This window comes from Amborella trichopoda, chromosome 9 (assembly GCF_054954075.1).
Source record: "Amborella trichopoda isolate Santa Cruz 75 chromosome 9, AtrichopodaSantaCruz75HAP2 v2.0, whole genome shotgun sequence".
In the NCBI taxonomy this organism is placed as follows: Eukaryota; Viridiplantae; Streptophyta; class Magnoliopsida; order Amborellales; family Amborellaceae; genus Amborella; species Amborella trichopoda.
Genome location: NC_142344.1, coordinates 50,769,992 through 50,783,638, shown reverse-complemented (window position 1 = coordinate 50,783,638; position 13,647 = coordinate 50,769,992). Strand labels below are relative to the sequence as shown.

General features: G+C 36.8%; 1 protein-coding gene and 1 pseudogene across 1 annotated transcript; both read right to left on the bottom strand.

Moving 5' to 3' along the window:
- Window positions 1-3,252: 3,252 nt before the first annotated feature.
- LOC148780637 (dirigent protein 1 pseudogene) lies at window positions 3,253-3,579 on the bottom strand (annotated as a pseudogene).
- Window positions 3,580-5,955: 2,376 nt separating this feature from the next.
- LOC18441660 (dirigent protein 22) lies at window positions 5,956-6,492 on the bottom strand. Its single transcript, XM_006851886.4, has one exon. The coding sequence runs from the start codon at window positions 6,490-6,492 to the stop codon at window positions 5,956-5,958; it is 537 nt and encodes a 178-aa protein (XP_006851948.4).
- Between the last annotated feature and the right edge of the window lie 7,155 nt (window positions 6,493-13,647).

Sequence of the window (13,647 nt, the reverse complement as noted above, 5' to 3'; positions counted from 1 at the left end):
CTGCAACCTCTATAACATTAGGTTCCCTTCTTATTTTCGTGACACGCATCCACCCTGTAACTCTTGCTTAATAATGTACTATAGATAAGGGGAGAGAGAGACTAGACTAGTTAGGGTTTAGGATTGCTATGTACTTAGTAAATTCCAATAGCCGTTCTTTGAAAAGAGAGTGATTTATGTATAGATCCTAAAATTTTTCCTAAAATATGAAATACACCATTTATTGGCATAAATTACAAAGAAGGTTGGTCAATCTATTTTTATTTATTTATTTTCAAAATTACCCCTTAGTCTAAGGATGGAATCCTTGATCTGAATTTATTTTATTTTATTTATTTATTTATTTTAGTTTTTCCGTTAGTAGGGCAATGCCCCAAGATTTACAGCAGTGCTCTACATCAACAAAAAAAACTAAAAATTAAAATTAAAATTCGATATGAGAATGTCTTCAAGAACAAATTTTTTTTTAAATTGCCCCTCGGTATAAGGATAGAATCTTTGATCTAAATTTTATTTATTTATTTATTTTTAGTGTTTTCGTTAGTAGAGCAATGCCCCAAGCTTCAGAGCAGTGCTCTACTAACAAAAAAAAACTAAATATTAAAAGTAAAATTCGGCCTGAGGATGACTTCAAGAGCAATATTGAAAAAAGCAAAAACAGGTTGACTCGAGCTTCTATGTATTTTTCAGTTATAAATGGGACATTTCGTATTTTAGGGAAAAGTTTAGGGTCCGTACATAAATTACTCTTGGAAAGAAAATTGGAAGCGGGTAGTATAACGCAGCAGTGGTTGATGAAGCTCTTAGAAAAACTAGCATGCTGCTCTAAATGAAAAATAATTGGGAGGATTTTTGTGACAATTCTGAGTCTTGGAAGGGTGATACACCATAATTTCTCTGGTAAATTTGTTCACCCCTTCAAAGGACTTCAGCTGTGGGCAATCCAATAGCAAATAATATAAACCATACAACTTCAACTGTAATATTTGAGTTGTTAATCATATAATTAACAAGCTAATTAAAATGTTTTTCTGCTTTCATTATTGCCAAACTATTCCGCTTAAAATTATGAAATCAACAATACAAATTGTTATTTATTCGATCAAACCGCTTTAGAAGAACTAGCGCACACACTGAACATTCAAACAGAGAACAAGAATAGATGAGCAATAATTTCCATTAATGGATGACTGTGATGTGGTACTCCACAATTGCATTCTTAGTTCTAAGGTTTGCAACGAAGGTCTTCGCTATGGCATGGCCTCTGGCCAAGCGAAAAGCCCCTGATCCTTGAAAGGACTTTGTGATAGAGCACGGTGTATTACAATGTTCAATTACAATCTAACCACTTTTGAAATAAAAAAATTTAGGCTTTATTGCTTTATGGGAAGAGAAGATCAAAACATAAACAAAAATTTAAAAAGGTAAAATTATCGAAGATTACCTCAATCGAGTTTAGTATACCTCACGTTGAGTCTCCTCTGGTACCGGGCTTAGTACACCGGACGCCGAGTCTCCTCTTTTCTATGGTGCTTGGGATCTATATATGGTCTGTTGATTTCCCTACTATTCCACCCAAAACAACTTGAAGAATCCAAGCATTCAGATGGTGCTCGGGATTTATGTTCGGTGTGTTGATTTCCCTACTATGCCACCCAAAACAACTTGGAGAGAGATAAAAACTAGAGAGAGAGATAAAAATTGCCGAGTCTCCTCCTTCCAATGGTGCTCGGGATTTATGTTCGGCCTGTTGATTTCCATCAAAACAACTTGGAGAGAGATAAAAATTGGGGCCTACTGCTTGAAGAGAGAGATAGAAATTGGGGCGTACCTCCCCTTTGGGAATCTAGAGATCCTTTTGGGAATCTAGAGAGAGCTAAATTTGAGGTAGGGAGAGAGAATTCTTAAAGAAAGAGAGGAGAGAATACAAATAGAATTTTATGAGGTAGAATACTTCTTTTTATAGATTTTCTATGCCATAGATTTTACTTCAATTCGTAGGGTTAAATCTCAAATGTCAATCTAGGGAGATTTGGGGTGAGATATTTGAGCCATATATCTCCTTGATGCACCATAGATGTGATAGGGCATTACCTTCCCTTTGCTACATCTATTTCCATTGTTTCTATTATTAGATCAACCAAATTTGATTCAAAGATTTAGTAAATATCTCAAATACTCAACCACTGTACCTAAAAAGATAAGCTAACCAACAAGATAATAAACATTCTCCCAAGGAATATCAGTGGGTGGGGCATGCCACCCCTTTTGGTGGCCATGTGTGGGCAACCCAATCCTCATGTTGTTAAATTTTGGGCCCACATTTTATGGTGGTCCCATATATTTTTAAAAAATATTTTATTTTTATATTTAGAATTTTTAAATCTTATATTTTATTTAAAACATTGAAATTTATAAATCCAATTGAGAAAATAAAATATCAATAGATTCACAAAAATTCAAATAAACATTATAAAAATCACACAACATAAAATTAATTAATTTTGATGGGAATAAAATCTGTTAGATATTAAGAAATTATCAATATATGGGAGCACTCCACTTTGAATTGCGAATCATGATCCGCCTAGCTTTCTCAAACTGACCTAGCAGTTCCCATGACCCACTTTCTCAAACTGATCTAGTAGTTCCCATATCCCACAGTCTATTACAGGGCCTCATGATTGGACAACCAAAGTCACCCAATAAACTAGCAATATCAGTTTATGAATTTCAGGTTCTCCCCTAGAGACAAAAAATCATGGTCCTCCAAACCATGATGCAACCAAGACTCTATGGTGCATAGGGATAATATCTCGCACATGTATACATTTTACCCTCAAATACGAATCTTGAAACGACTCTTAAAATGACCCTCTATGTATATACCCTGTGATGATATAATGATCCGGTTTTAGCCTTGTCTTTAAATGTTATTCATCACATATAAGGGCCACACGGTCCCTTGGCTCTCATCCAGGCATACACCGACCGCATCAAGGGTTAACTGTTTAAACCCTTCTAAGTTAGATCCTTATGCCTAGGTATCTTGGGTTTTTCCAAACCTCAGCTGGCCTAGCCCGTCAAGCCTAATTCGAGTATTCTTCAAATAAAATTTGCCTAGTATGGTCCATAAAATGACCACATTCCCATTAAATTTATGTTTCATTTATTTAAAATATTTTTTAGGCCTTTAAAGGCCGTATAAACCCAACAATCCGTCCACCATAGTCATCTCCCTCTCTTTATGCATTACCGGGTTCCTCCCATCATAGTGAGTGTGCTTCCATTGAACTTTCCCTCCGGGAACACAAAGTTGATTGCCATGACGAAGCTAAATTCACTCTGGGATGCAGACGCAAAGAATCCATGCGCCCTTCCTATAAGTTTCGACGTTGGTTTAGGGCCCTTAGGTAGGGCATCGTCTACATTGACTAGGTCGGAGGCGGAGGGCGAGGTCAGGGTGGTGTTGGCTTGGGCCACAGTTATTGAGGTTGGGTTCTTAGCAGTGACAACATCATGGAAGTAGAAGTGGAGGTGACTCACCTTCTCCTTTTGAAGGCCTAGTCTCCTTTCCATCACTCTGGGTTGGAAGAAGCCAAGTGAGAGAAGAAAAGCACCAATAAGAACATGGCCATGGCAAGTGAGTGGCCCCTCATCTTGGAGTTGAATTGGAAAATACCCTTAGCATGAGTTTGACAGAGAAACTCTGATACATGCTTAATTTGTGCGAGTGATCTTTCTTTCAAAATTGTTGGACTGCAAATTTTCTTGGAGTCAATGGTAATTTATTATTAGCTTGATGAAATTTTTATCTATTTCCATCACTAAGCTCCTGAGCGTGCCCATACCTAGAGATAGATACAGCCCCTGAGCTCGAACGAGTGAGAGTGTTGGGGCGGCAATGGGCTGGGCCGGCCAAGTTATCCAGGCCCTATTAACGACCTGGGCCGCAAAATATGGCTCGAGGGTTAGGTTTGGGTCAGGATAACACAGGCCCAGGCTGGCCTTTAATTTTTTCATCTTTTTTTACTTTCTTTTCCTTTAATTTTCCCCAGCCGACACAGCCTTGATAGGGTAGGGCTGGGCGTGATCCGACCCTTAGTGAACTAGGCCAGGGCAGGCCTGGCTCATTGCCAGCTCTAAGTGTGAGAGAAGCGCCCCTTTGTAATCAACATGTGGATATAAGCCTCATATATCCATCATTGACCTTACGAAGGTGTTAAGAAACAGGCCAATATTATTTATTTATTCATTTATTTTTGTCAACTAGGTGGCTTGATTGCTACGATGCCATGGCGTCACCGTAAGATTCGAGCCCCACCAGACCCTAGAAAACCAAGAAATTATTTTAGAAAATAATATACATATGTTAATACGCAGCTAACAATGAAAACAAGTCAGGAAAATTTAGTAAACTAAAATATAAAATAAAGTATAGCAACTAAGTCAACCTGCAAACTATTGTGCCAAAAGGCCGCCAACTCGTTCTTTCTCAAAATAGACGGTGGAGATGAAGAGTAAGTCGGTAGAGAAGACAAGGCAGACGTCCTATTTGTGATATCATAACACACACAAAGGTACCGATATAAGATAGAAATCGAATATGCGAAATGTGGTGCACAATTTGATTAAATTTTAATTACATATAATTTCGTATATATTGCCTCATATTGTATATAATTATGGGAAGTGATTTTATGCAATGGTTGTATAGTAATATAATAAAATAATATTAAAAATCTATGTTAGAGCCATTTGTTTGCCCCAAAATTTTAAAGATACACTCTTTTCATTTAAATATACAATTAAAAAGAAAAATTTCAAAACACAACCTAGAAAGCGTTTTTTAGGCCTATTATTTTGGTTAGATATTTAGATCTAGATTAACAACGTTAAAAAAGAAAAAAACGATTTTCATATCATAAAGGCCTAGATCTTGAAATTCTCCAAATGGACATGTTCATTGTTGGAGGAGACTTATTTTGACTATCTATAAAGTGCAAATTAAATTTTACTTTCCTGAAATTAATTATTGAGATGAAGAGAGTGTGTATACAAACTTTCTGGTCATAAAAATACCCAAACTTATTTTTTAGAACTGTGGTTTCAGTATATTATAATGACATGGTAACATGATATTATTTCCCTGTAATTATATGTACAAATTGTCTAGTACTATCTTTATATTTTACTACATGCAATTTTTTCTGTTTTTTTTTTTTTTTTAAAAAAAAAAAAAGGGTGTCATTTTCTGATGAGAATTGATTCAAGAAGAATATGTTCCTCTCCTCCCTCTCTTTTACTCTCTCCACCCCAGACTCAAAATGGTTCTATCTTCTTTCTCTCTCCCAAACTATCCAATCTTCCATTGCATGTTAGTACAAACCTCGCTCTAAGTCAATGACATGATTTAAAGAATCCGAGGAAAGTTTAAGAGATATGAACAGTGGAGGCTTGGAACCAGATCTAAGGGGATAAACTTATCGGAAAGCTTTACGCCGCTAGGTACAGGGAATTCATATATGCCATTTTCTCCACCTCCGATCTGAATGAATAGGTCCAATAGCTTCAACAACAATATCACATGTGAGCCCCTAAATAGGTAATCTAGATATTTTCAGTAATATTTACAATTATGATAGCTATGAATATTAAAATAATTTAGAATTAAAGATTTCAAATGATAAAAATCATATTAATTTTCAATGATGAATAAGGCTATGGATTTGATAGACAATTATAGTAGTTACAATAATTTCATGCTTAAGTAGTTAATTACACTAGTGGCATTTAATGCTCCACAATTAAAATGTTTTAATGCTCTCATAATTGCCAAACTATTCCGAAATCAATAATACAAACTGTTATTTAATAAATCAAACCGCTTTAGAAGCATTACAGCACACACTGAACATTCAAACAGAGAACAAGAACAGATGAATACTAATTTCCCTAGAAATGGATGACTGTGATATGGTACTCCACAATTGCATTCTTGGTTCTCAGGTCTGAGACAAAGGTCTTGGCTATAGCATAGCCTCTGGCCAAGCGAAAAGCCCCGGATCCGCCCACCACTGTCATCTCCCTCTCCTTATGCATTATCGGGTTCCTCCCTACCATAGTGAGTGTGCTGCCGTTGAACTTGCCCTCCATGAACACAAAGTTGATTGCCATGAAGAAGCTAATTTCACTCTGTGACGAAGACGCGAAGAATCCCTGCCCCCTTCCTATAAGTTTCGATGTGGGTTTAGGTCCCTTAGTGAGGGTATTGTCCACCACATTGACTAGGCCGAAGAAGGTGGGCGAGGTCAGGGTGGTGTTGGCGCCGGCCACAGCTATAGAGGTTGGGTTCTTACCAGTGATAACATCATGAAAGTAGAAGTGGAGGTGACTCACCTTCTCCTTTTGAAGGCCTAGTATCTCTCTCCATGACTCTGTGTTGGAAGTGGCCATGTGAGAGGAGAAAAGCAACAATACGGCCACCGCCATGGCAGTTGAGTGTCCCCTCATCTTGGAGTTGGAAAGGAAGAAGAACCCTAGCATGGGTTAGAAAGAGAAACTCTTTATACATGCTTCATTTGAGCAATTGATCAATTGCTTTTCAAATTAGATCGACTGCATAATTTCTTGGTATTCTGCTAGCTAGTTAATGATAATTTATTATTCTCTTGATGAAATTTTTATCTATTTTTAGTACTATACTCATGAACGTGCCCACACCTAGAATAGAAAGAGCCCCTCAGCTAAGAGGGGTGGCACTGGGCCAAGTTGCCGGCCCTCAGAAAACTAGGGTTCTCAGTTTACCAAAATTTAACGTAATAGTCACGAAACAGTAATAGTGAACAGACACTAAAATTCTCATTATACTGAGGCTCAAACTAAAATTTCAAAAATCATCAAAATTTTTAAAAATACTAATTTATTTAAAAAATCAAGTTGTTTAGGTTTCTAAAAAACAATACGGCTATTGCATTATGGATTTTTATTATTTTGTTGCAAATACATAAATACTGATTCAATGTAATAGTGTGACATGTTCAGGTTCTCAGTACTTATATATTTACAAAAAAATTAGTTTGTTTTTGTTTATTTTTATCCGACACAACCCCCCAATAGGGTAAGGCTGTACCTGGGCTAGGCGCTAGCCAGCCTGTTGCCAGCCCTAAGAGAGAGAGAGAGTGGTAGGCCGGGGCCCTAGCCGGCCTGTTGCCTGTCCAGAGAGAGAGAAAGAAACAGCCCTTTTGCAATCAACGTGCTTGGATATAAGCATGAGATTTCCGTCGTTGACCTTACAAATGTGTTAGGAAACATGACCATATTATTTATTTATTTATTGGTCAACATGTGGCTTGATTGCTAAGGTGTAACGACTGCCCCATAAGATTCGAGCCCCACGAGACCTAAGAAAACAAAGAGAAAAATACTTTAAAAAATAATATAGATAATATTAATATCGAGCTAACAATACAAAAAGAAATCAAATCGAGAGAAAAATTCAGAAAACTAACATAAAACTAAGCCATTTGCATACTATGGTTAACTCATTCTTTATTCTCAAAATGGACGGTGGAGATGAATAGTTGGTCGGTGGAGAAGACAAGGCAAATGCCTTATTTGTGGCATCATAACATACGTATTGACATGAGGTGGAATGAAATATGAGAAAAAGAGAATCATTATTTTTTGTAGATATGGTGCACAGTTTGATTACATTTTAATGACATATAATTACGTATATATTGTCATTGTTAAAAACAAAAAAATCGTATATATTGTCTCTTATTGTATATAATTATATCCACAAATTGTGTAATATTTGCTTTGCATTTTACTATAGCGTTAGTTTGATGACAACCACTACACAAAATGTATAAGAAAAAAAGTTTTAAGTCGATGAAAGAATTACTCGTGGTTGAAAGACTCCGAGGAAAGTGTTAATGATGGAAACAGTTGAGGCTTGGAACAAAATACAAGGGGACAAACCCAAGGGAAAGCTTATGCCACTAAGCATAGAGAACTCTTATTCCTACTTTTTGCTACTTTCTCCCAGCTATCTGATTTTAATGGATGGTTGGGATAGCTTCGGCCAGAACATTACAAGTGAGTCGTTAAATGTTTGATTTAGATCTGCTGTCTCAGGAAATATATTTTCATTTTTTTTACAAATTATATGAACACGGAATTGGTGTGTGTCATCATCTCAACGGGGCAGGTCAAAAGAATATTAAAATATTCAAAAAATAAAATGACTTGAATACCCCTAAAACTTTTAGGGGTACTTTGGTTATTTTAATTTGTGAGGAATTTTTTTTTTATATTTTTGGTATGTGCGAATTTGTAGGAGGATGAAGTGCCCCTGTTTTTGCCATGTCAGCCATCCCTTCAAATCAGATGGTTGGGAGAGGGGTGGCATCTATGAATTTCCGATTAAGAAGGTTTTTGCTAAACTTAAGACATGTCGTTCATGGTTGTTGATGCTTAACTTATAACAAATTGAAAATTGCAATGTTTAAAAATAAAACTTCTTAAATGAAGAAATAGATAACTCTGAGATGATGATGTTTTTATTTCCTGTTCTTTCTAGAGACAATACATTATATGAGTAACGAAAATAGAGTGTGTTCCTTTAAATCCACACTAGACTGAGAGTCGAGGGATTTCCCTGACAATTTATATACCAATGATAATTTTCTCAAGGGGGAGGATTTGGTGTTCCGAGGTTGAATACTATTGATGCTTCCCTCAGGGCCAGAACATAGAGTTAGGGGGAACTTTTTGGTCTATAATTTTGCAAAACATCTTTGATTCACCAGAAAAATATTATTTGAGTTCTCATTACTATGTATTTACTGGCGTGCCCATCAAATGGAAGTTCTACCTTCACTACTCATAGCAGATTCTGGTCAGAATATTTTGTGGTGAGATTTTTTTAATTTAAAAATTGAACATTGTGAAATGTGACTTTACAAATTTTAGGGTCCTAAAAACCCCCCTAATGCGTTTATTTAGCCTTTTCTTGAACCCAATCTTTCCGAACAGCAAATTGAGATATCTCAAATCTCAGTTTCACCACTCAAATAAAATGCCCAAGATACAATAACAAATGAAATATAATTGGGAAAAATATAAAAACAATAATGCAAGCAATATGGGAAATCTTCAAAGTGCAACACAAATAGTAATAGAGAGGGACACTCACATATACGTAGTTCACCCAAAATGGGCTACGTCCACGGGCAAGACGGCAAAGATGTATTCACTATCAAGACGAAAAATTACAAGGTTGGGGTTATGCAGAGTTACCTCATATAATATCAAGGAATGCTCAAATAAAGAACTTCCTATTATAAAACCACCTACAATTGATCCCTTTCTTTGATTCACTATAGCTGCGAAGAAATGCCGACAAAATAGTGGTGCTAGGGTTTCACAGTGAAAACCCCTAAAACTTTACTCTCTCTACACTCTTCGATTTTCCCCTTTTTGTTTATCTCTTCAACTCGTGCCCGCACACCTTTTTATCTCTTGCGCCCGCGCACCTTTTTCCTCTCTCGCGTCCGCGTGCCTCTTTCTCACTCCCATCTCATCCGAGCACCTCCATCTCTCTTTATAACCTCTTTTAAAGAGCCCCATTCAAAATGATGAGAAATGCCCTGGTTGATATGGAAAATACCACATGGGGGTGATTTAGAATCACGCCCTAACAATCTCTACCTTGATGCAAAATCACACCTTGCCTTGCCAATCCATCACTTCCTTTCTTTATTGAAACAGAGAGAGGTTAGATTCCATTCTAGCGCCTCTACGTGGCTGGGTTTCGTAAGCATATCCGCAAGGTTGTCTTCGGTCTTGATTTTGACCAATCGAACTCTTCTATCTTCAACAACTTGCAAGACGTAGTGATATTGAACCAATATGTTCCTTGACCTCCTGTGGTGAACCGGGTTCTTGGTGAAATGGATAGCACTCATATTGTCACAAAATAATTTCCTGGGCTTGCATATAATGCCCATCTCACCCATCAATCCTTGAAGCCACATGACTTCTTTTGATGCCTCCGTTGCTGCCATGTATTCGGCTTCGGTAGTTGACAATACTACCGTGTCTTGGAGCCTTGATATCCAACTTATCGGTCCATTTGCAAATCGAAAAACAAATGCGATAGTCAACCTACCTCTATCAAGATCACCAACAAAATTTGCATCCACAAAACCTTGCATTGGAATTGAAAATGTAATTGCATAACTAGTTGTACCTCTTAAGTACCAAAGCACCGATTTTGTTACTTCTCAATGAACCTTTCCAGGGTTTGCCATAAACCGACTTAAAACAACAACTGCATGCACGATATCTGATCTTGTACATATCATGACAAACATCAAACTTCCAATCGCATTTGCATAAGGAACCTTAGCCATGCTTCTTCTTTCATATTCAGACTTTGCATTGAAGACAATTTGAAGTGAGGCGCTAAGGGTGTCTTCATCGGCTTTGTGTCTTTCATGTCAAATTTTTCAAGCACCCTTTCTGTGTAACCCTTTTGAGATAATGACAAAATTTCATTTTGTCTATCCCTTTTAATTTCAATCCCAAGGATTTGCCTTGTTGGCCCGAGATCTTTCAGCTCAAATCTTTTGCTCAAAGAAGTATTGAGCTCATCACTTTTTGCCTTATCGTAACACACCAAAAGCATGTCATCCACATATAAGATTAAAATCAAGTATGTATCATTATCAAATAACTTTAAATAGATGCAATGGTCATACTTTCTTCTTGTGTACCCAAGGCTCATCATGAACATATCAAATGTTTTATACCATTGTCTTGATGCTTGCTTGAGCCCATACAAGGACTTCATCAATTTGTCCTTATCTATGAAGCCCATTTTTTATCTTGATCACCCATTTGCAACCAACAGTCTTTCTACTTTTTGGTAGCTCTACAAAATCCCAAGTTTTGTTTCTTTGAAGGGCCAATATCTCTTCTTCTATAGTTCTTTTCCAATGCTCGGTACTATTGCTATCAATGGCTTCACTGAATGATTTTGGCTCTTCATTTTCAGCTATCAAGGCATGAAAAGTATTTGGATCCACATAATCTTTGTGCCACTTGGGTGTACGAGTTTCTCTAGTAGAACGCCTTTGTGCCAAAGGTACAACTTCATCATAATGTCCATATGGTTCTTCATCTTGACTTCCTAGTCCTTCATGGTCATCACCATGATCAATGGGTGTATTCTCATAAGGTATAATTGTACTTGGTGGAAGTATTTCGGGGTTGCCTTGAAATTCTTGGCTCTTTTGTTGCACTTCTTGACCATTATGATTTATTATCATCCCCTTTGCCAATACCTTGGATTCATCAAAATACACATCACGGCTAGTGATTATTTTTCGGGTACTTGGATCCCATAACTGGTACCCCTTCACATCTTTGCTATACCTACAAAGATGCAATTCTTTGACTTTGGATCCAATTTGTTCCTTTGGCAACTTGGAATGAGTGCATAGGCATCACAACCAAAAAATATTAAATCGGAGTACTCACTTGGAGTTCCATACCATACCTCATTAGGACTTTTACTTCCCAATGCTACCGAAGGTGATCGGTTGATAATATAAGAAGCCATTAATGCGGCTTCCACCCATAACTCTTTCTCCGACATTGCTTAACATGCACCTCAAACACTCCATCAAAGTGTGATTCATCCTCTCAGCCACACCATTTTCTTGAGGATTGTAGGTATTTGTGTAATGCATAGTAATGCTGTCGGCCTTGCAAAAATTTTCAAACTCCTTTGATACAAAAGCTCCACCATTACCAGTTCAAAGAACTTTGATGTGATACCCCGTAGATTTTTTAACTTTGGTTTTAAAATTCTTAAATGCACAAAACACATCACTTTTGGACTTGAAAATTTTGATCCATACATTTCTTGAGAAGTCATCAACAAACGAAACAAAGTGTAATGCACCGCCATAAGATGTGGTTGGTGAAGGGCCCAACACATCTGAGTGAATGTAATCAAGTTTGCGCTTGCTTGTATATTTCCTAGCCTTAAAAGGTTGTCTATGTTGTTCCCATAGATATAATGCTTACAAAATTTGGATCCATGAACTTTAAGTGTAGGAATAAAATTCCTCTTCATCAAGACCTCCATACCCTTATCACTAATATACCCCAAGCTTCTATGCCATAGGCGATATAGAACTTCCTCACCCTCAACCAAGAAATTCACTTCATCATTTGTTATTGTGCTTCCCAATAACTTGTACAAGCTCCCAACTAGGACTCTTTTCTTCACCATTAGAGCCCATATTGATACTTTGATTGACCGATGAACTTATAACCTTCCAAATCTTTAGAAGAGAGGGAAATCAAGCTCCTTTTAAGTTTCAAAACATGCTTAACATCCTTAATTGCCCGAATAGACCCATCAAACATCTTTAGAACCACCTTGCTAGTGGAATTGTTTCCTATATGAGTCAAACCATGATCTATGAGGGCACATGTGATGGGTGGCTCCACTATCAAGTATCCAATTTTGATAGAATATTGAATTATATGCAACCATCAATACTTCATCTTCAATGAAACCGGATGTAGACTCTTCAACTTGATTTACTTCATTTTTTGATTTACTTGGTTTTTCACCTCGCATTAGTAGCTTTAGAAGAATTCACTTCATTTCTCTTAAAACAATTCTTTCGTATATAACCGGGCTTCCTACAATGCCAATACACAATCTTGTTATTGGGCCCTCTAGATTTTGATCGAAATCTTGAATTACTTCTTGAATGATTCCTTGATAAATCACCCTGTTCATTCAATCGACTTCTTACCACAAGAGCTTCCGTCTTCGACTCTACCGAACTTCCCAAAGATGCTTTCTTTCGAAGTTCATCGGCTAGTAGGGCACTACATACAGAGCCCAAATCAAGAGAATTCTCCTTACTACAACTCAATATAGTAACAAGGTTATCATAGGATTCTGGTAATGAACGAAACAAAGTGACCGCTTTGTCTTCATCATCCATTCTCGCACCAATACTCTCAAGTTGACAAATGAAGTTATTAAACTCATTCAAGTATTGTGACACATTTGCACCTTCTTTTATTATCAAGGTATACAATTTTCTTTTCAAGAAAATTCGGTTTGTGAGAGATTTTGTTTGATACAAACTTTCTAATTTTTTCCACAAATCTTTTGTCGTCTTTTCGCCAACAATATTAAACAAAATCTCATTCGCTAAACACAAGCGAATAGTAGCCCGTACCTTCATATCGAGTTCATCCCAATCATCATCAGTCATATTTATCGGTTTCTTATAGTTTCCAAGTAATGTTTTGTGTTGCCCTTGATGTACCAATAAATCATGCATTTTTAATTTCCAAATTTCCAAATTATCTTCCCATTAAACTTCTCCACCTCAAACTTGTGAGATGCCATTTCCCAAAAATACTACACTAATTCTTTGAGCTCTGACACCACTTGATAAAAAATCAGGAAAACTCAATCTTCCTGAACATTAGATTGGGATATCTCATATCTCACTTTCACCACTCAAATAAAATGCCCAAGATGCATTAACAAGTGAAATATAATTGGGAAAAACATAAAAACAATAAAACAAGCAATATCAA

Excerpts from the sequence above, each read along its gene's own strand:
- LOC18441660 (XM_006851886.4), bottom strand. The coding sequence starts at position 6,492 with ATGGCGGTGGCCGTATTGTTGCTTTTCTCCTCTCACATGGCCACTTCC.